General features: G+C 39.1%; 1 protein-coding gene across 2 annotated transcripts in view; it reads right to left on the reverse strand.

The window, feature by feature from the left end:
* negr1 (neuronal growth regulator 1) overlaps nt 1-22,208 on the reverse strand; it is a 193,005-nt gene that overhangs the window by 138,769 nt on the left and 32,028 nt on the right. For both annotated transcript variants that reach the window (XM_058074094.2, XM_058074095.2), the window contains exon 2: nt 10,575-10,813. In XM_058074094.2, coding sequence (XP_057930077.2) covers nt 10,575-10,813 — 239 coding nt within the window. The remainder of the gene's footprint in view (nt 1-10,574; nt 10,814-22,208) is intronic.

The raw sequence follows: 22,208 nt of genomic DNA on the forward strand, positions 1-22,208 counted from the left end.
CATCAATTTGATGATAATCTTAAAAAAAACATTTTGTTGGTGAGATTACTGTGAATAAATTAAATGTTCACCAGCGTGGCCTGAAGGTGTGTGTTGTGATGAAACACACTACCAAGGGCCATGAGAGCGATGTGCCTCGCTGTGACAAGATATTCTTAGACCGGGTGCATATTTAATGCATTAACACATCTACAATCTTAATTAACAGAGAGGGATGGTGGCCACGTGATGCGGCTGCGACTGATAACAACCGCAATCGCTGTTCTATAAGGCATGAGGAAATGCTCAGAGGTGCCCCACAAAAGGGTCGGCAGAGTGGAAAATAGGCAAAAAACTTGAATTTCACGAATTCAGCCGACCTCATTGACGGTGATGTTTTCTTTTTTGTCCTTTTTGCCCCGAGGCTGAACTTTGAGAAGAAACATGTGCAATATGAACCTTCATTTACAACAACAAGGAAAAATAAAGCAACAGAATCGGAGCCTTGAAATCCAAGATGTCATCCCAGTGCAATAATGTGTTTTGAATGCTCACACAATCTCACGGGTGTCGTTTAATAAGAAAGGAGCTTTGGGAAGAGAACGCAGCATCTGATTTAGTGAGGTGACACAAGACCTATGAGGGGGATAAATGTCACGTGGAGATTAAAAGATTAGAAGACATGAGCTAGCAACCATATTCACCCTTCCTCTTGCCTTTAATGCCCAGCATGTGATCTGTAATGATGAAGTGGAACAATAAATAGAAATTGTGGCAATGTACCGTATATTCTGACTGGAAATCGCATCAGTCAAAACATGTGTCACAAAGCGGGAAAAAAGTAAGTCACAATTTACCATATTTTGACACCACAACTTCATTATTGTGTTTACAAATGAGTTAAAATAAACTGAAAATTATACATACACTACTGCTCAAAAGTTTGGGATCACTTGGAAATGTTCTGGGCCAGTCTGAGATATGGCTTTTTCTTGGCAGTTCTGCTATGAAGTCCAGCATCCTGAAGTCGCCGCTTCACTGTTGATACTGATACTGGTGTTTGACGGCTACTATTTAGTGCAGCTGCCAGGTGACCACCTGTGAGGCGTCTTTGTCTTAAACTACACACTCTGAGATATTTGTCTGCATCGTTTTTCTGTCCTTGTTAGACCCAGTTTGTATATATATATATATATATACGAGTGTATATATATATATATATATATATATATATATATATATATCTGCTGAGGAGCGAGGTTTTATGCTGTGACGTCACATCCAACAGCCGCCTTTTGGTTTGCTTTATTTTGGGAATTGTTCTCCAAATATATTTAAACAAAAACGTGAATGAAACAGTGAAAATGAAATTTACACTCATATATATATATATATATATATATATACACTCGTATATATATATATATACACTCATATATATATATATATATATATATATATATATATATATATATATATATATATATATATATATACACTACCGCTCAAAAGGTTGGGATCACTTCCAAATTTCTTTGTAATAGATGATTAGAAAAGCCCTAAAAATCTAAACTAAAATCTCTTATATCTCTTATATATATATATACAGCCTACACACCTCGTATCCGGAAAAAAAATACCATATAATGTACCCCTGTTTTCAGGTTGGGTCAAAGTGTGTATGACAGCTGGTGAATGTGAATTTAGGTGGACAAATGTTTGTTTTGTTGTTTTTTTGTTTTGTTTATTTTCCACTTTTTCACATTTTCTTACATGGGAGTGGAGGAAATGTGCATCTTCTAATGTCCACTTTCCTGCAGGTATCTGGACTATATTGTTGCTTTGACATGGACACTTTGTCATTCTCTCATTTGCAAGTGATCCCAAACTTTTGAGCGGTAGTGCATCCCTAAAACACAATATTCTATGTGCCTTAAAATAGCGATCTAAAATGGCAAATACTGGAGGGGAGGCTGGAATAGAATGACTTAATAACATACCACAAAACAGCATGATTTATTAATAGATTTTGCATCGTTTTTCTGTCCTTGTTAGACCCAATTTGTGCTGCTCTCTGAAAGGAGTAGTTAACAGCATGGTAAGAGATTTTAGTTTTAGTTAGGATTTTTAGATGTCTTTTCTAATCATCTATTAGCCTTATAAAATGATGAACTTGGATTAGCAGCCATACCAGGAGATTGATGCAGAGGACTGACAGTTGTTGATAGTAGGCCTCTATGCAAAAATGTACATCCTTCTTTGAAAATCATCTCATTCATTTTAAGCGGTTGTGAAATGGAAAAAAAAAAAGGTTTGAGAAATGCATGAAAATGTGTTTTTCTTTGGAAAACAAAGAAATTTGCAAGTGATCCCAAACTTTTGAGCGGTTGTTTGTGTATCAGGAAGTCCTCAGGAGCGCTTGGGAGTTTGGCCAATCACAGCAGAGTGGACGTGCCTAGAGCAGGGCTGGAGATGAAGTCGATTAAACAGAGCGTCGGGGTCAGAAGCAGGAAGTCTTAGTTTAGATTTTTAGGGAGATTTTTAGTTTAGGCCTCTATGCAAAAATGTACATCCTTCTTTGAAAATCATCTGATTCATTTTCATTGTTTGTGAAATGGATACAAATGTTGGTGAAATGAAAAAACTTTTTTTGTGAAATGCATAAAAATGTGGTTTTCTTTGGAAAACAAAGACATTTGCAAGTGATCCCAAACTTTTGAGCGGTAGTGTATGTTTTTAGTTAGTCAGTGGCTAACACAGCATGACAATCTCCAAGATACACAAACTTAGTGTCCTACTGAATCAACACAACTGTCTCAAATACCACATCTCTCTATCTACACAGGTGGTTGCACATTACTTACAGACACATCATTTTCAAGACAGAAGCATATTCGAAAGTATCCCCTGACAAAAAGCACCTAGAGGGCGTTAATCATGTTAAAGAATGTATTTAATGTCTATGCTCTAAAAAGTACATACATTCTATTCATGAAGAAGAATCCTACTGTGATGGCAAGTGGCAGGATGAGCCAAACAGAAAAAAGGCTATTTATACTGAGCCAGTTCCTTTTCATATGACTCCATCAGAGTTGGAGCCGAGCTTCTAGGAATCTACCTTAGCTTCTCATAGCAGCCAAGTTGCCAGTCACTTGAGGGTTTATGCCATTTACGCTAGTAGCTGACTTCATGTTATTTCACTTTTTTGTGTGACCCTCTCAATGTTCATTTAGGTTGCCTTTAAATTAAGATATTTTTTTATTAAATGGCTTCTACTTGTGTGACATTTTACTGTAAATGTCCCGATGAATACTTTTATTCAATTAACCCCGTAGTCTCTTGTCGATGGGCGCAGTGTGGTCTAAAAAAACCAAAACAAAGAGCCACCAAGGTCTCCAATTAACGTTGGCATTATCAGAGGTGGTGGCGGGCAACCTTCTGGGGCGCTTCTTTTGTAACATTCAGAATCTGCTTTATTCATCATGTATGTTAGCACTCTAGGAATTGGACTCTGGTTCTAACATGCCTTCGGTACGAGGCGTAGAAAGGACTCAGCTGGTGGTGTGAAAGTCATGCGTGATGTTTACAATCAACTCATCAGTTTTATAGGAGACTAGAAGTGAAAATGGAGATGAAAATAATTATCTTGGTGGCTCAGCTGCTCAAGAACTCACCTAAAATGAGTTGAGACCGGTGTGCATATTTTGATACGGTAATCCCCTCTTGCTCTATTTTTTATCTGACTTGATTGGCTGAAGTGAACATGTATGTGTGTGGTTGGGGGGAGGGGTGTTTAAAATCCAGTGCCATGAAATTCTTTTGACTCCAACTGTAACATCCATGTTCAGGCATTAATCGACGCTATAAGTTTGGAGTGAAAAATCCAGATTAAAAAGACCTCCCTCTCTCCTTTCAGCTGGTGAGGAACAAAAGCAAGAAAGCTCCCAGAAGCCTCCCCAGCATGACAAAGCTGCTCGCCTGCGACATATCATCTGTAAACAATTCCATGTTCTCCTTCAGTGTTTGGAAATAAGTGTGCACAAGCTTGATAGTGTGACAGGAAACCTCAAACAAGCAACAAATGCACGATATAGCTGACACGTTCAGATTTCAGTGTATTATATACAATCATATTATTCATATAAACTACCACTTAAAAGTTTGGAATCACTTGCATATTTCTTTGTTTTCCAAAGAAAAACACATTTTCTTGCATTTCACAAACAATTTTTTCCATTTCACAAACATTTATATCCATTTTACAAACAATTAAAAATGAATAGGATGATTTTCAAAAAAGGATCTACATTTTTGCAGGGGGGGCTACTAAGAACCTCTGCATCAATCTCCTGGTATGGCTGCCTCTCCAAGTTCCAATCCAATCCAATCATTTTATAAGGCTAATAGATGATTAGAAAACCCATCAAAAAATCTAAACTAAAACTAAAATCTCTTACCATGCTGTTAACTACTCCCTTCAGAGAGCAGCACAAACTGGGTCTAACAAGGACAGAAAAATGATGCACAACTGTGCTGATGATGGAGGACTAAGGATAGGTTTTAAAATAAAAAACCATTAATCAAATCACATACACTACCGCTCAAAAGTTTGGGATCACTTGCAAATTTCTTTGTTTACCAAATAAAAACAGATGTTCATGCATTTCACATACATTTGTTTACATTTCCCAAACAATTAAAATGAATGAGATGATTTTCAAAGAAGGATGTACATTTTTGCATAGAGGCCTACTATCAACTACTGTCAGTCCTCTGCATCAATCTCCTGGTATGGCTGCTAATTCAAGTTCATCATTTTATAAGGCTAATAGGTGATTAGAAAAGCCATCTAAAAATCGTAACTAAAACTAAAATCTCTTACCATGCTGTTAACTACTCCCTTCAGAGAGCAGCACAAACTGGGTCTAACAAGGACCGAAAAACGCTGCATATCTGAGAGTGTGTAGTTTAAGACAAAGACACCTCATAGGTCGTCACCTGGCAGCTGCACTAAATAGTAGCCGTCAAACACCAGTGTCAGTATCAACAGTGAAGAGGCGACTTCAGGATGCTGGACTTCATAGCAGGACTGCCAAGAAAAAGCCCAAAAAATGTCCAAGTTATCCCAAACTTTTCAGCAGTAGTGTTTTTAATAGTACAGTCCTTCATTGTGCCTCTCATGCCAAAACTGTAAAGGACATGTCCCATAACATGCAATAATTGGCTATGTCTTTTTTTATCTGTTTTTATATCTTTATAGCGCACAGAAAAGTGCATGTCCGTGTCTCACATAAGGACTGTCAACGATGGGCAACAGTTTTCCTTGAAGTCCCTGATTCATGGGCAGTTCATTAATTCTCTACCAGGTGTTGGAGATATATTTGGAATGACTAGCCTTAACATTTCATCCCCAGTTGATTTGCCAACACTTGTCGTGCGGTTTGGACTTGATCTCATTTCATGCTGCACAAGGAGCGATTCGGTGACTGGCTATCACACTCCACAAGGAGTCGGTTAACATTACCTTGACTGCGCCTGCAGCACCTCATCAGTCAGCCACTGTGCATGCTCCCTTTACTTCCACTCCTGAAACTATTCCACACTGAAGCCTGCAACAACCGTGGATTCCTTGCGGAGGCTTAGTTTTTGATGGACGGCAGCAATCTTGACTTTGCTCACAGACAGAATGTGAATTCATTAAACAGTGTCTTGTGTGGCAAACGTTGATGTGTTTCCTCAGTGGTCCGACTTAAAAGATTTGAGGTTGTTTACTTTGCTTGCCAAATATTTGTTTTATTTTGTATCGACTTAAAACCTCCCTGAGACTCGAACCACAGAACAAAATGTGAAACAGTTGTCATGTTTTGCACGTGTTTTCCATCCGAGTCGTTCCAAAACATATCATCACAGCTCTGAATACTGGCACACTCGCTCCAGCCGCCTGCTGCCATATGGCCAGTTGTGAGAATCTACCGTGACCCAGGACACCCCGGGTAAGATTCCCATTACAGAATGATGTTCAGAAAGCAAACAACTACAATAATGACGGTCCTGTTGTGACCATTACTGCCTGCCAAGCAGATGACTCCAGTTCATCATGCTGGGGAAATGTCAACAAGTAAAGATGCTGTTTCACCCAAAGCAGTAATAATCCCTGCTGCTTAGAACGACAGGAAAACAGGACATGTGGTTGTTGGGGTTTGGTTGCGGGATTAGAAGAAAACTACACAAACAACTGATATGCTGAGTAAAACCCATTAAATATCGGTATTGGTCTTTGTGATTTTGCAGGTACGATAATTTGCAAGAATGGTGCATTGTGTCTACTTTGTTTAATGTGTTTGTATCTTGGGTCAATAATAAATGAATTAATCACACAACAAATGAAAATGAAGTTGATAATTTTGCATGTCTGTTTGCCTCATTCATGGCTTTAAAACGAGCACACAGAGGGTTGCTTAGTTTCAGCTAGGGATGTCCTGATCCGGGATCGGCTGCCGATCCGCTGTGTTTTTAACTGAAAGACTGAAAGACAAGATCGTGCCGCTACGAACTTGCTAGGTGTGGTAACGCGCCTCAAAGTTGGTTGCCATTCCACTTGACACCCGCATGAAGAAGATCGGGACATCCCTAGTTTCAGCAATTCGGTGTGTTTGTGTTTGAGCTTTTTTGTTAGTCAGGATGATGTATCGTACACAGAGGCGGGGTTAGCATACAATGTTGGGTGAGACACACAAGCACCAGACTTGATCGCCAGAACAACAGGCCTTTATTGTAGGTCTGAATGATCTCACAGCAGAACAATCCCTAAAATGGGCAACTGTTGTGGTCGTAACACACGCCAAGCCAAAACTCAACTCTGAACCTCCAACATCACTTTCTGACCCAGAAACACTGGAACACATTTATGGCTTATTTTCGGTTATTATGTCTACGCACAGACGTCACAACTAGGAGACCCAAGTTCAATCCCGCCCTCGGCCATCTCTGTGTGGAGTTTGCATGTTCTCCCCGTGCATGCGTGGGTTTCCTCCGGCTACTCCGGTTCCCTCCCACATTCCAAAAACATGTTAATTACAGGTTAATTAGCGACTCCAAATTGTCCATAGGTATGATTGTGAGAGTGAATGGTTGTTTGTCTATATGTGCCCTGTGATTGGCTGGCCACCAGTCCAGGGTGTACCTGTAGCATTTCTATCCGTTTTCATGGGTAGACACTTGATATGAACACTTAGCACTATCATGGTAGGTGTTAACATGTTAACATTAGCATGTTAGCATTTTAGCCATTTTCATAGGCAGACACTATCATGCGGCTGCACGGCGACTAGTGGTTAGTGCACAGGCCACACAGCTAGGAGACTCGAGTTTGATTCCACCCTATGGCATCTCCGGTTTCCTCCCACATTCCAAAAACATGCTAGGTTAATTGGCGACTCCAAATTGTGAATGGTTGTTTGTCTATATGTGCCCTGTGATTGGCCGGTGACCCCGTCTCTCGACCGAAGACAGCTGTGATAGACTCCAGCACCCCCGCGACCCTCGTGAGGATAATCGGTAGAAAATGAATGAATGAATGTTTACTATATTTAGTAGTACAAGTGATTATGGGCTATTATTTCACGACTGGGGGTCCCTAATAATGTTAAAAAAATGTTTAGAGGGCTGTAAACAGGTTTTCTATGCTCTAACTGAAAATATTCCATTCATAAATGCTAAATCCTACTTTGCCAAAATTCCTATATCACGGTCGGCTCTGGAACCAGTTGGGATTAGGATTACTGTATATACATATGAAAAGAAAATGCAAGAGTCAGGGTTGTTTCTTCAGGGCGTTTACCCAAGAAGCACAGATTTGATGGACCCATTGGCAGGGTAGCCTTTTCACTGTGATCTTTCAACACAGAGACAGCCGAACTCAAAGTCCCCATTGCACCAATGCCATAATCCTATGGGCACTTCTTCCAAATTAGAACTGATTTAAATTCATTGCCCTTCTGCAAGCAGCCCTTTACTAAGGGAGGTAAGAGTGAGCCTCTCCTCAAAAGCCTCTTGCCCGCCAGCGTAATGGACAACCACACAAGCAACCACAATTGTTGAAAAGACACTTGTGGTGTATTCATACCAACCACAGCTCCACTTCATATCCACTCGTTTTTAAAGTGTGGAGCATGCGAATGGATGTTTGGCTTACAGCAGCTTAGAAAAGCTGGAAAATCAGTACATGAGCCAAAAGCATTTGGATTTCTAAGCTCATGGTCACGGTAGGTAATTGCTTGAAAACTGGAAAAGTATATCATAATTAGTTTTGTATTGACTGTGTCGGTGGTTCTCAACTGGTTTGGCTGCGGGACCCACCATCACCAATGAATGGCGAGCGTTGACACAAACGACTCATGAACCACTCATGTATCCTTCATCTGTGAGCACGCGGCTTCCTTCTGCAGCCCTCACGTTCTCCATTGTGGCGAGTCAGCTGCAACAACAGCAGCTGTAGTTACGTCTGGAGCTTTCATCCACTTCTTAAAAGTACGTTGCCCCATTCAACCTTCTGTTGCAGTTCCGAATTTGCTCGATCTGCAGTTGGGTACATTTCAGAAAAGGCTGAGTGCTTGTTTGATAATTTCTCGCCACATATTAAGCACAAGGGTGGGTAATCCAGCGTCATTGGAATGAAGGCAAAATAATATATAAAGTATTTCCTTCTGACATTGTTCTTTTTCGGGACGGATTCATAGTTATGGTTCGCTTACCCGAGTGGAGTCAGCCCACTCAGGCATCTTTTTGGTGTAACTATCACACTTGTTGTCCTCCCATTCCCCTGTTCATCCAATCAGCAGGCAGAACTCAGTGTTGATGCATTCACAGACTTGAAGTATGTCTGATATTTCAGACTTCTTTTGAAAACGCACATTTTATTGGCTTCGGTGTTTAAAAGACAATCACAGAGCTCAGCATGGGAGCCGTAACAGTAGCCACGTATACATGGACCCAAATATTCCAATTGCATTCGGGTTATTTGCTTAATCGGAAAGAATGTAACCTTTGTATACACCTCATTCCGAAAGAAAAGTGCCAATCCGAATGAATATGTAATCGGATTCCCAGGGGTGGAATATTCCTTTCCCCAATCCAATTGAGGTATCTTGTAACCGGAAAGTTGTCAGACTGCGTTCTACTTCGTGGTGTTTTTCTTCTTCTGTTGTTTATTGGCGATTGGCAAGCAGCTTTCGTGTGCATTAGCGCCATCTGTGGAACAGACTCTAAACCCTTCTATACGCCATTCACAAGTCCAGTTTTATTAAAAAAGAAAATACATATCTATATAAAACATGTGCCGAGCTTAATTATAAAATATTAGCAAGATTGAACTTTATCTTTTCCTGTTCCCGGGTGCGTTCTTTCAGCGAATGCTGAGATATGAGTAAGACGCAGCTCGAGACGTTCTTCGATTTTAAAAAATGGAGGCGAGCAATCGGCACTGGATTGCTGCGGAAAGTTTGTTATTTATTTTAACTAAATTTCAAGACTGGACGAACAAAAAACTGGCAATACGGAGTTATTCCAACAAGTGAAAAAAAAAACTTGAGGAAGTCGGTATCACGTGATGTTGGTGTTTACGTTTTACTGGGCATGCCCCATTAACTATTCTGGTTGATTATAGCAGCGCATGTAGACACACGATTGGAATATTCCTTTACATGTATACCATTGCTTTCGGAAAGGTCATTCGGAAAGACTCCATTCGGAAAGAGAAAAACTCATCATGCAATTTGGCTAATGGGACTGATGTGCCGTAGGTTGAGATCCTAGACCACTGGTCAACAATTAATCAAAAAAAACAAGCTTCAGATCGACCTAGAAAATAAACACACCTCTTCATGCATCGAAATCGGGGAATATGAAACTAGTTCCTTTTTATAATTGGAAAGCAACTTGATTGAAAAATTCGTTTTTGGGACAAAGTGCAAATGAACACTGATAATGCCTTCATTAATAGATTAATAGTCCTTAGCTAACAGCTGGAAAGTCCTGCTTGCTCACAATAAAGAAATACAACGTGGCATTGGGAGGATGGATTTTCAAGAAAGCTCATTTTGGGTGAAAGTGACAAGTATCAGTTTTGATGACACAGCATAAATTCCTAGCCAAGTCTGCATTGAATGCTTCCAGCATGCTCACAGCCTTTGAATTATTCAAATATTTATAATTCAGTGGAGCCCTCTTAAGTCGAAACAACACGTTTATGTGGACCGACTCATCAAGTCTCAGTCCACCGTGTTGGTAGTCCCCAGTTGATTGTTTCATATCTCGTTTACATCTCCACTGTTTTTTGCCTAGACTTGTGTTTTTGCTTTAATTCGCCCGGGACTCCTGTTACCTGTGTGTTGGATGCATTCCGTTGTATCTTCATTAGTTGCTTTCTTATTCTGCGGTATTACCCGTCCCTCGGTGAGTTTATGTTATGTTGAATTTGGTTGACTAAACACACTAAAATTTCTTGTTACTGCAAAACTGATTTATTACAGATTGTCTCTGGGAGGGCAGGTCCCAACAATACTACCAATACTACCCAAAAAAAAACTTTTGCGTACCTTTTACAATGAGGTTGAGGAGTTTTGGCCGCGGGTTGCGTTCGCTTTGAATGGAGCACGTGTACTGGCCGTCGTCCGTTACATGCACCTTCTGTATCTGAAGGCTGTACTCGTGCTTGTCTCCAACGCTGGACACGATGGACACGCGGGGGTCCACCGACCATTTGTCATTCCCTGCGAAGATGATGCTGGAGCGGTTCAGCCAGGCTCCTTTTGAGATTCCATCCAACAGGTAGCACCTAGAGAAACACAGGACATGCTCGGTTAGGTTAGGACCCTAAGGACCTAAGCGGTATGGAAAGTGGATGTATGTTTATATTGTGAATGCAAGTTTAATTCAGTTTTAGATATGGTGATCTTTTCATTGAAATACATGCAGCACAGCAAACAGGAAGTGAAAAGACATCTCGCCCTGTTGCGTGAAGGAGGTTATGCATGGAAGAGGAATTTTAACACATACACAGTTCAGTTCATGTTATATTTATAAAAAAAAATGTTATTTTCATGTAGCAACAATTTTTTGTGTTGTTTACAATGTAGCATTTTTAGACATTTTGGCTAAATGTTGTACGTATATGGCTAAATTTGTGTCAAAGTGAAAGTTGATGCTGCAAATGTATCGTCACTTTTTTTCCCTTTCTTTGCTGAGAATTAATATTTTGCTGAAACTTTCCTATGTTCTACTGCTGATGACTAAAAAACAGAAAAAGGTATAAACAAGCTGTTTTCTTTTCTGATGTTTCTGTTGATATATATATATATATATATATATATATATAGGATATGTATATTTCATTTCAACATGCGTCAGATTACAATTGAGTGCATCCCATAATCAGTTCACAGTTCCACAAGTCCAAAAGGAGTAGGAAGAAGCAAAGCTTATTAAACCCTACCCTTCCATTTGGTACTTTTACAACAATTAGTAACTGTTACATTTGTTCACTTCCTGCTTTCCTAATATAGTTTGTTTTTTTTTTTTATTTTTTTAATTTTTTGTCCCGTACCGAAGTATAAGGTGATATACTTTATTTTTAAAAACGAGGTGTGGGACAAAAAATTTAAAAATAAAAAAACAAAAAAAAACAACCTTAAACTTTATTTCGGAAAGCAGGAAGTGAACAAATGTAACGCTTACTGATTGTAAAAGTACCAGATGGAGGAGATTTAATCAGCTTTGCTTCTTCCTACTCCTTTTGGACATGTGGAACTGTGAACTGATTATGGGATGCACTCAATTGTAATCTGATGCATGTTCAAATGAAATTAAACCATTACTTTTACCATTACCATATACCATGTCTTTACAGCAAACAACACAATATTCTGTGTGCCTTAAAAAATAGTCAAAATCATCAAAAATGGAGAAGGGAGGATTTGAAAATTGACTGGGATTAAATGAGTTAATCTATTAAATTATGTCATCTATTAATCGTTGCAGCTGTAGATACTATAAACACAGCATTAAAGATACTTGGTGCAAGTAGCACTTCAAAATCAAATTCTTCAATCTTCCCAGGTGACTTCTAACAAAAAAGGTGATCCAACCCACCTTCCACATTGAACATTGGTATAAATTACCATGAGAAAAGAATGGATTAATAAGGATGGCTGCAGTATATTTGAACCTGCCTGAATCTGTACTTGACATTTTTCTTCATCTTGATTGGCTCGTCCTTGATATTCATTCACTGTCTGCTTATCAGTGTTAAGCTTCTGAAGTATCCCTCCAGAAATGATTACCGTTATCACGGCTTTTGCAATCTCTCACCAATGTGTCATCCCTGTGCAAGTATTTATACACCTTTTCACAAACGTGTGTCAAATGAGGCCATTTTTTTTACATAGATTGAGCCATTGTGTCTGGTGTTGCTGAATGTGACCACTCCAGTTTCTATGGCCTTGTTTTAATAACGGAAACCGAGTTACCACTGTACAGTCAAAACTCAGTTTTCAAATGCCATGGTTTCCGTATGCCTTGGAAATATTGCAAATTACAAATTGTTGTATTTTGTTGTACTGGACAAAAGTGATTGGGTTTTTACATGTTTTGGTCTTTAACGTTTTGGAACAAATGAATACCGAAAACCAAGGCACCACTGTGCAGTCAGCCTTCATTTCCATATGATTAGGTTTTGATGAAAATGATCCACTCAGTTCTCATGCGGTATTGCATGTAATAAATGGTTGTATTTTAACATATTAGTAAAAAAGTTTCAGTTTCTGGAGGTGTCACTGTAGTTCTATTGCTATTGTCAGCAAATCCAATGAAGGGGCACATTTTGGTTGTTCAACATTTCATACTAAATAGTACTCTGAAGGATTTCCCATCCTATTTCATTATGCATGAGTTATTTATCTAGTTTAGGAGATTAAATATTGCTTTTGTGCGTTTGGCAATATTTCATATCATTATAATGTTTGTGTATTGACACGTAATGAAGCTTCTACAACAAATACATTTGCTGTACTGAAAAATGAGTATCACGTTTGGATTACTTCTTTTGCAATATACAAACAAAGCAAATACAAATTAAAGGACTTTCAGGATAAAACATCTCACATTTTCTCTTTGGTTTAAAGGGGACTAGGGTAATTATTCCACAAGCTCTGAACATCTATTCTTAGACAATCTGACATCCTAACACAAGCTAATTGATTCTTATTCATGCAGGCTTTTTGAGATCATCTTAGGAAAGAACAGCAATGTTGCAAGGATTGAGATTGACTGGTAAATACATCATTAATCCAAACCCCAGTAAGTATACACATAATAGTGTCAAATAAGAAAATGGGAGTGTTTTTTTTTTTTGTTGCACTCCTTTATGTGAACTGAAAATGATGATAGCCCTTTTAATCATAACACAACAACAGCAGGGCGGGCATATTATATTCATTGGTTTTGTCTAAACCTATTTAAAACAATGAACAGATGCAATAATTAAACCCTGCTTGCTGGCAGGAGGAAGTTGCCAAACAGTTTTATTGCAATGTAAATCCGACATCATTCAATAACCAAATCCACCATAATTTCCTTGATTAATCTGAAGCTAGTGGTTTCGATTAATCGAGTAATCGGCTAGAAAAGTGAAAGAATGCAATTTCTTGGCTGTCCGCAATTGGTCCCCAGCCCGCACTTTGGACACCCCTGCCCTAGACAAGACGAGAGAATCAATATGAACAGTTAGTTTGTGCATCTTACTTGTCTATGATTTAAAAAGGAATATCATTACACATTAAGGGGTTGGCAAAATAACTATGACAGCTAAAATGCCCAAATTCAATTACCCGTAATGTAGCTAGCCATCCACTGGGTGCAGCTAAATGAAATTTAATAAGCCTTTCTTCCTGAGGAATAAAATGAGAGACATTAATACACGTTTACAGTTTATGGCATTTTCTAGACATATATCTGTATTGCTTTCTTTTCATGCATTTCCAGAAGCATGAAACTGTCAAGGAGCACACTGCTCTGTAAATATACGATTTGAATTCATCTTTTTGGAAGGTGTTCTGTTACATTAGCATAAGCAAAGGATGATGTCTTCATATTTTGGAAAATAATAGTGGACAATGGGGATGTGCCGTCATGGTGTGTAGCAAAGGTACGGCGCACTAGACTCTTAATCTCCAAAATAATCCTGTTGACTGTGGCCTCTGGGGCACATCTGAACCTCTTCCTGTAATAATCCCACACAGCCGAACTTGAAACCAACACCTTTTGACTATACTCATACAAACTCAATCAAAAGTGATGGCGAACCAACCAGGAGGAATATGAACAACCAATTACTGTACTAACCCCTTCCTGGATGAAGCCAATGAATGACATCAGAACTTGAAACCAACACCTTTTGACTATCCTCATACAAACTAACAAACTCATTCAAAAGTGATGGCGAACCAGCCAGGAGGAATATGAACAAACAATTACTGTACTAACCCCTTCCTGGATGAAGCCAGTGAATGACATCAGAACTTGAAACCAACACCTTTTGACTATCCTCATACAAACTAACAAACTCATTCACAAGTGATGGCGAACCGACCAGGAGGAATAAGAACAAACAATTACTGTACTAACTCCTTCCTGGATGAACCCAATAAATGACATCAGAACTTGAAACCAACACCTTTTGATTATACTCATCCAAACTCACAAACTCATTCAAAAGTGATGGCGAACCGACCAGGAGGAATATGAACAACCAATTACTGTACCAATTACCCTTCCTGGATGAAGCCAATAAATGACATCAGAACTTGAAACCAACACCTTTTGACTATACTCATACAAACTAACAAACTCTTTCAAAAGTGATGGCGAACCGACCAGGAGGAATATGAACAACCAATTACTGTACCAATTACCCTTCCTGGATGAAGCCAATAAATGACATCAGAACTTGAAACCAACACCTTTTGACTATACTCATACAAACTAACAAACTCTTTCAAAAGTGATGGTGAACCGACCAGGAGGAATATGAAAAACCAATTACTATACTAACCCCTTCCTGGATAAAGCCAATAAATGACATCAGAACTTGAAATCAACACCTTTTGACTATACTCATACAAACTCATTCAAAAGTGATGGCGAACCGGCCAGGAGGAATATGAACACCGATTACTGCACTAACCCCTTCCTGGATGAAGCCAATAAATGACATCAGATTGTCATTGTTCTTCAAGACTAAGACTTTATCAACAGTACCACTGCTGGTTTCAGGCAGTACTGCACTCCATGTTGCCCCAATTCCTTCAAGATGTGTTCAAATGCTCATCCTTACCAATAACTGTGTGATTAACAAAAATGATGAGAAAGCCACCACGACTTTATTTGCAACAAACCTTTAATAAAAAGGTTCAGATTGCTGCGGTGAATGAAAGTGAGCTGTCTGACTTTCTTTATAGAGCAAGGGTTTGGAAACAATTGCAGTTGTATAGTTTTTAAATGTGATGAAATTATGTATTTTAAGGACTTTGTGGTGCACTGAATAAATTCATGTGAATAAACGTGAATGCCCCTTACAAATTAATGGTTGAAAAATATGAGAAGATAAAATGTGGCCTTAGTCATAAAGACGGTGAGCAATTATCTAACAGTAGACTACAGCACATCCTCACATAATTATATAAAGGTTCGTAAAACTGCCATGCGGCCCAATTTCCCAAGAGAGAGGATTATGCTCAAAATGTCACCGTATAGGGGTATGGTATCCTGATTCAAGGCTGATATCAGATATCGGTCCAAACCAACCGACCAACCCTGTTGCGTATCCGAAGCATCACCGCAAAAACAGCATAAGAAGCCTCGCAAAAACACACAAAAAACCCCAAACCGAAAATATGAAAACATTGAATTCAAAAAAACTGAAAAAACAATAAAAATATACACATTTCGGAAAAAATAAAACAAATTTCATAAGGCCCTACTATCGTAAATACGTATATACTGCTATAAAAGTAGGACTGTGATGATTATGACAATTTTGGCTGGATGATATATTGTCCTCCAGATATTTGCGGATAAACATTTTTCATCAATATAATGAGAGCAAATTAATCCCTAATGTAATGAAAATATATCATAATATTACATCACAAACACAAACCGCATCACATAAAGTTAATTTTGCAATCCTTGGTGGTATTCCAAATTCCCATGTAAAGAGGACATGTGGTTTTTCCCAACCATTTTGAAGTAATCCTGGTGACATTTCTGAGCATGTGTGCTTTAGCATCTGTTTGCCTAAATCTTGCCACCCGTTCCGAGGTAGCCTTTTTGCTCTACATACTTCTGTCACTGTTTCGGCTCTGGCAGGGACTACCCTGGACAGCTCAACTGGGACATCTGCTTCCCGCAGCCATCTGTGTACAGGTCCACCTAATCCTACACTCGCTGTCAAACTCTCCTTTTCCTGTCTTCTTTTTCCAGTGCCCGTGTTTGCACACGTAGCGTTTCAAACGGGTGAATGAGTGCACACACATCCCGTACGGCAGGGTGAGGTACTATAGTCTGTAATTGAAAATGGCATGAATATAAAGTGGGTCAGGGTACTCTACCGTCCAAAATTTTCATTTGACATTGAACCAACAGTTTGCTAAAAATAGACCTCTAAAGATTAAACCTGGAGGTGGAACGATCAACTGGACGGATACTACATCGCACCAGAGTACATCAAGGCTTTAACTCAAACTGTGTATGGCTGATTGCAAATGGTGATCCGGATTGGAGGAGAATGTCCACGTCAAACTACCAGGAGGGTTTGGAGGGGGACGAGTGAGCCGTGCATAAAAATGAGAAACTTTTATGGAAGTATCAGTTACTTGCATACTTTTGGCATGTTATGGTAATGGTATTGGACATGTGGTATTTCACATGTCCAAAAGGAGTAGGAAGAAGCAAAGCTTATTAAATCCTACCCCTCCATGTGGTACTTTTACAATCAGTAACTGTTACATTTGTTCACTTCCTGCTTTCCTAATATAGTTTAATTTTTTTTATTTTTTGTCACGTACCAAAGTACGAGGTGATATGACCATACAATGACATAATGGGTACCATAGTAAGTGTCAATATAGTGATATATACGTAAAGCACATCATGACTGGTTCAAGATTCCTTGTATTTCCTTGTATTTAGCAATCAACTGCTTGTATTGTTTCTTGAATTGGCTCATTGTTTGATTTCCTTACTCAATCCATTCCATAGTTGATTGCACATACTGAAATGCTAGGGCTTTTTAACGTAGTCCTAGCATAGAAGTGTTTCAAATGTACTTCTTCCCTGAGATCATATTTCTCCTCTCTTGTAGAGAAGTATTGATGACATTTTTAGCTAATCGGTTATTTTTAGTCTTATGCATTATTTTAGCTGTTCAAAGATGAACTATATCAGCAAGTTTAAGTATTTGTGATTTTAAAAATAAGGAGTTAGTATGTTCTCTGTCGGCTGCATTATGAATTATCCTGACTGACTTTTTTTGCAGTACATTTAGCAAAAAAAGGTGAAGATTAATGTTTCATTCACAGTGTCATTTTCCCATGGGATTCTACATTTAACAGTAGTTTCAGTTTTTATTGGCCAATTTCACGATTCCGTCAGTGATTCCTTTTTTGGCACAAAAGTTGGCAACCATATTGTGTTATTTTTCTGCCAAATCCAAATTTGCAGTACAATTAGCGAGTGATGTTGATCCCGGAACGCAACTCCTGTGAATAGCTGCCATTGTATTTGATTTGGTTTGAGCAAATCCTAATGGTAAAAATAGTTTTGAAATCTAAATTGTATGGTCATATCACCTCGTACTTCGGTACGACCTTAACAACCTTAAACTATATTGGGAAAGCAGGAAGTGAACAAATGTAACAGTTACTGATTGTAAAAGTACCAGACGGAGGGGTAGGATTTAATAAGCTTTGCTTCTTCCTACTCCTTTTGGACATGTGGAACTGGGAACTGATTATGGGATGCACTCAATTGTAATCTGATGCATGTTCAAATGAAATTAAACCATTACCATTACAGAAAGGATGTTTGACCTTAGAGGTTCCAGTGAAAAGCCAGCAACAGAGCATATTGTTGTTTCACTGGTTTGAAGGTGGTGTGTTTTATCAGTGCCTGGTTGGAAACTCGGCTGCAGTTTACCCCCACCATTCAACACCCAAGTGACAGGTCAGCCTTGGCAATGCGCCAGGGGGTGCGAGGGAAGTGAAGCGAGGGGGATAGGTCAAGGCTGGGTGGTGGGTAGAGACACTCGCTGCCTGCTTGCCAGGAGCGCTAAGCGCTTACTGATTAGTTGGTTCCGCTTCATAACAGGTTAAATCCCAAGTAGGAAAAAAATATGTTTGTCTAATGCTTACACAGGACCCCTGAGATTACACAAATTATGTCCGAGTGTAGAAGCAAAGCGTACGGGAGAAAAGCTACAACTGTTCCAATATACTGGAGTTGTGTGGCGATAAGATGACATGTAAAGGTGCGAGTCACGGGTCTCCATGCAATGCAATGTAAAATGGCTTTTAAAAAGTGCCAGGAACACATAGGGTTGTTTGTTATTGCATTCCCGCGGGTACTTATTCACCGTGTTGATGTGCTCTGTTCATGGCACAAATGGACAATCCTTCATTGTCAAAGGACGATGGAACCTCGGCACAGTCCGAGAAGTGCGACCGCATTTATCATCCTGACAAAGAGAAATAAGCAATGGCCACGGTAGTTAACTGTTTTCAGTCATCTGCAAATATTGGAATAAATACTCTGGGCTCCTCTGGGTGCCGTCATATTTTACATGCCCTACTTGTGCTTATGTGTTAGCTTCAGGGACTTGTTTTACCAGCCTATCGATGTGGGTTCTGACGAGTGGGTGAAAGAACTTGGTACTTCAGTACCGAGCCGGAGACATTATGAAACCTAATTCAAAGCTTAATATCAAATATTTTCATATTTACAGCACAAAAAAACTGTTTACTGTTTTCTAAATATGTTCTATAACATCATTAGAGCCTTCTTGATATGATATAACACCCCTATAGTCACCTTGACACTCATATTTCAGAGAAAATGAGACAGAAATATGGCATAATACAGACTCCTGTATGTTAGGGTTGGGAGGGTGATGGTTAGCATTGGGTGTTTTAGGCTGGCTACAACAAAATGCCACTGTTTCTTTCTCTTAGTTCAGCTCATGAAAGATGTTTTGGTTTTGGGTTTTGGTGTTTTTTCAGAGAACTAATGTCAAACAACAAAAAAAAATTATATTTCCTTTGCAATTTTGTATGGCAGGATCCCGATTTTTGGGTGAATACAGGCATTCATGTTATGTTGCTTCTTATTCACAGCCGGTGTACTTGCAAGCACCAAAAAGTCCTTAGTTAAGCTAACTGCTGTTGGGGCAAAGTGGGTTAACCTGAGGACAGCGGTCAGACAGACGTCAGCAACCCACTTCTTGATGGCAGCCAACGGGGAGTAAAACATTTTGAGAGGTCCTTATTTACCTCGAGTCCAGCAAGGCACAGAATGTGGCACCCTTCACTCAGTAGAGTGGTGGTGAACAGAGTAAAAAAAAAAAAAAAATCCCATTTCTTCAGGGTTGTAAACAGTGGCATACAGTTTTCAGGAAGTAGTCAAAAAGACCAAAGCTCTGACTGGCATGGATGCATGCATGGTAGACTTCACCAAGTAATTTAAAGGAAATGATGAACAGAGGACAATTTTGAGACAGATTATTCAGTCTAGAGTTGTGTCTGTTTTGTATTTATCTGCCGGGTAAATTACAGTGGGAGACAGAATCTCTTTTTGTGTTGATGTTTTATGCATGGGGATACTTGCTTATTGACTTTTTTTGATTTTGTTATCAAACAGACTGAACAAAGCTTTGGATGAAGTGCATAAAGTTCTAAGCTTTTGCTCAAAGTTTTCCAAAATAAGGGTCTAAATTGTTTTCAAAAACACATGGGTTTGGTCCATTGACCAATGCTTCAGAGAGGCTGAAAGTACACAAGTCAAAGTCACTGAAGTCATTTGGAATGAACTACAACAGCCATCAAATGGCAGACCTCGGTCTGGATCGGGAACCAGTGGCCCTTTACGGACCTGTGACCAAGTGAACATGTCATCATGATCACGGAACGATTGCAGTAGCAGTTTGCGTGAGTAATTACTTCAGTTATTATGGTTCATATGATGGCAAACGCGGTGACGTCAGTCAAAATCAGCGAGGAAGTCCTCAAATCTAACAAATGTTTGTTTTTGGGGTTTTTTTCTGAATGATTGGACAAAAATCTTCAGATCAAATCCACAGACACACTCCAACATGTTGTCAAAAGTTTTCAGCTCAGTCTTTCCCGACTACGTGAAAAATGTTGTTCTAGACCGTATTTTGTCAAGTTTTTCTTCTCAACCAAAACTGTTTACTCCATCAAGGTGGGAACTAAAAAGTGGTTCATTTTAACTGGAAAATGAAACCTTACTATAACCAGGACATATGACCATATTAGTCCAGAATTCAGGTCTTCCTGCCTCTCAGAGAATATACTTTAAAACAGCTGTGCTTGTGTACAAGTCTTTTCATGAACTTAAACCAAAGTACATCTCTGATATGTTAGAGCCACATGAACTAGTACCTCGGACTCTGAGAAGCTCAGTGGTCTTCTGCGAGTGCCCGGAGTCTAGTCCAGGACTAAACATGGTGAGGATGCGTTTCAGTTTCCAGAAAATGTGCGACAACCCCCAACTTTGGCAATGATTCAATCCAGGCTTTCTTCAACTGTATATATACTGAAAATAATTTATCTAAATTCTATCTGCAGTTGCTTCTTTTTTTTGGAATTTATGGAATTGTGTGGAATGATTTTAGAATTACTTTAGAATTACCAGCTCCCTCTTCACAACAATGGACCAAAACACAGTCTGTATCACGACATACAACACATTTAAGCAATATGTCCACAGCCCTGATTTACACAAGGTGATGGATAGGAACATTTACATATGTATAATATTTCACATTTTTTACATGTTGGTCTACAACAATTATGGCAAGAAAGACATGCATTCAGATGCATAATGGCTGTGCTTAATCCATTGTCATTTCAACACTTGCCAGTTGCCGATGACTGTTATTAAGCATGATGTTCAGCATAATTAGCTGGCGCTAAATGAAGGAACTCTTGTGTGAGGCGTGAGGCAGTTCTTTTCAAAACGAAATGTTCTGTAGAGAATCCCATTGTTGAGACGGGAGGGGGGGCATCTTGCAATGAACTCCAAATATAATTGCAGAATAGGTCTTGCATTACGGATGCCTAAATAAAACTAAATAATCCAACCATGGCAATTTCTGATTTTATAAACAAGCAACGCCGTGATCTCTGTTTTATTTAGATGTGCTCCAGCTTTATCTCAGTAATGACAAAACAAATTTAAATCCTAGCAAAACTCCTCATGCTAAGCTCAGCCAACCAATTGACTGAAATTTTTCAAACGTTCTGGCAATGGCACCAGATTGGCACCCAAACATAAACAACCATAATTTAGTTATACAAAAGCTTATCGCAAGACTGAAGAAGTCCTGATTTTTCTCTACCATTCCAGCAGCAATAGCAAACAGTGGGAGAACGTCTCAATGAACAGGGTCATTAAGTCAGCATTCAAATGTTCGCATCTTGATAACCAGGATAATAATGGTGAAATAATAGTGCAAGAAAGACACACAGCTGAGAAACCCACTACCCGTCCTTTCCCTGGGCATTATTACCAGCTCATACTGCTCATTACTGACATGGCACGCGTCCGTAATGAGCTGTTTGAAGACATATGCCTCTGTTCCGCTGCAAAGTACCTGCTCTGGTCTACAATGCACGGATTCAGGCAATTGTTTTAAGGCAACTTGCATGGTTTTCTTGATTTTTCCCTAAAAAAAATCACTAATATTCTCACATTGTACTTCCGAAAAGGTAACTCTTATGAGATACTTTTGTTGTCATCATTCTATTTGTCCATAAAATGAACAAGAAACTGAAGAAACAAAGTGGTTTTCCATGAGGTTGTGCTTGAATGTTACATATTGCATGGTGACAATTCTACTTAGAAAACAGGATATTTCTAGGAATTGTGCCTATCATGCACAA

This window comes from Doryrhamphus excisus, linkage group LG4, assembly GCF_037039965.1.
Source record: "Doryrhamphus excisus strain RoL-2023G ecotype Guam linkage group LG4, RoL_Dexc_Guam_v1.1, whole genome shotgun sequence".
Lineage (NCBI taxonomy): Eukaryota > Metazoa > Chordata > Actinopteri > Syngnathiformes > Syngnathidae > Doryrhamphus > Doryrhamphus excisus.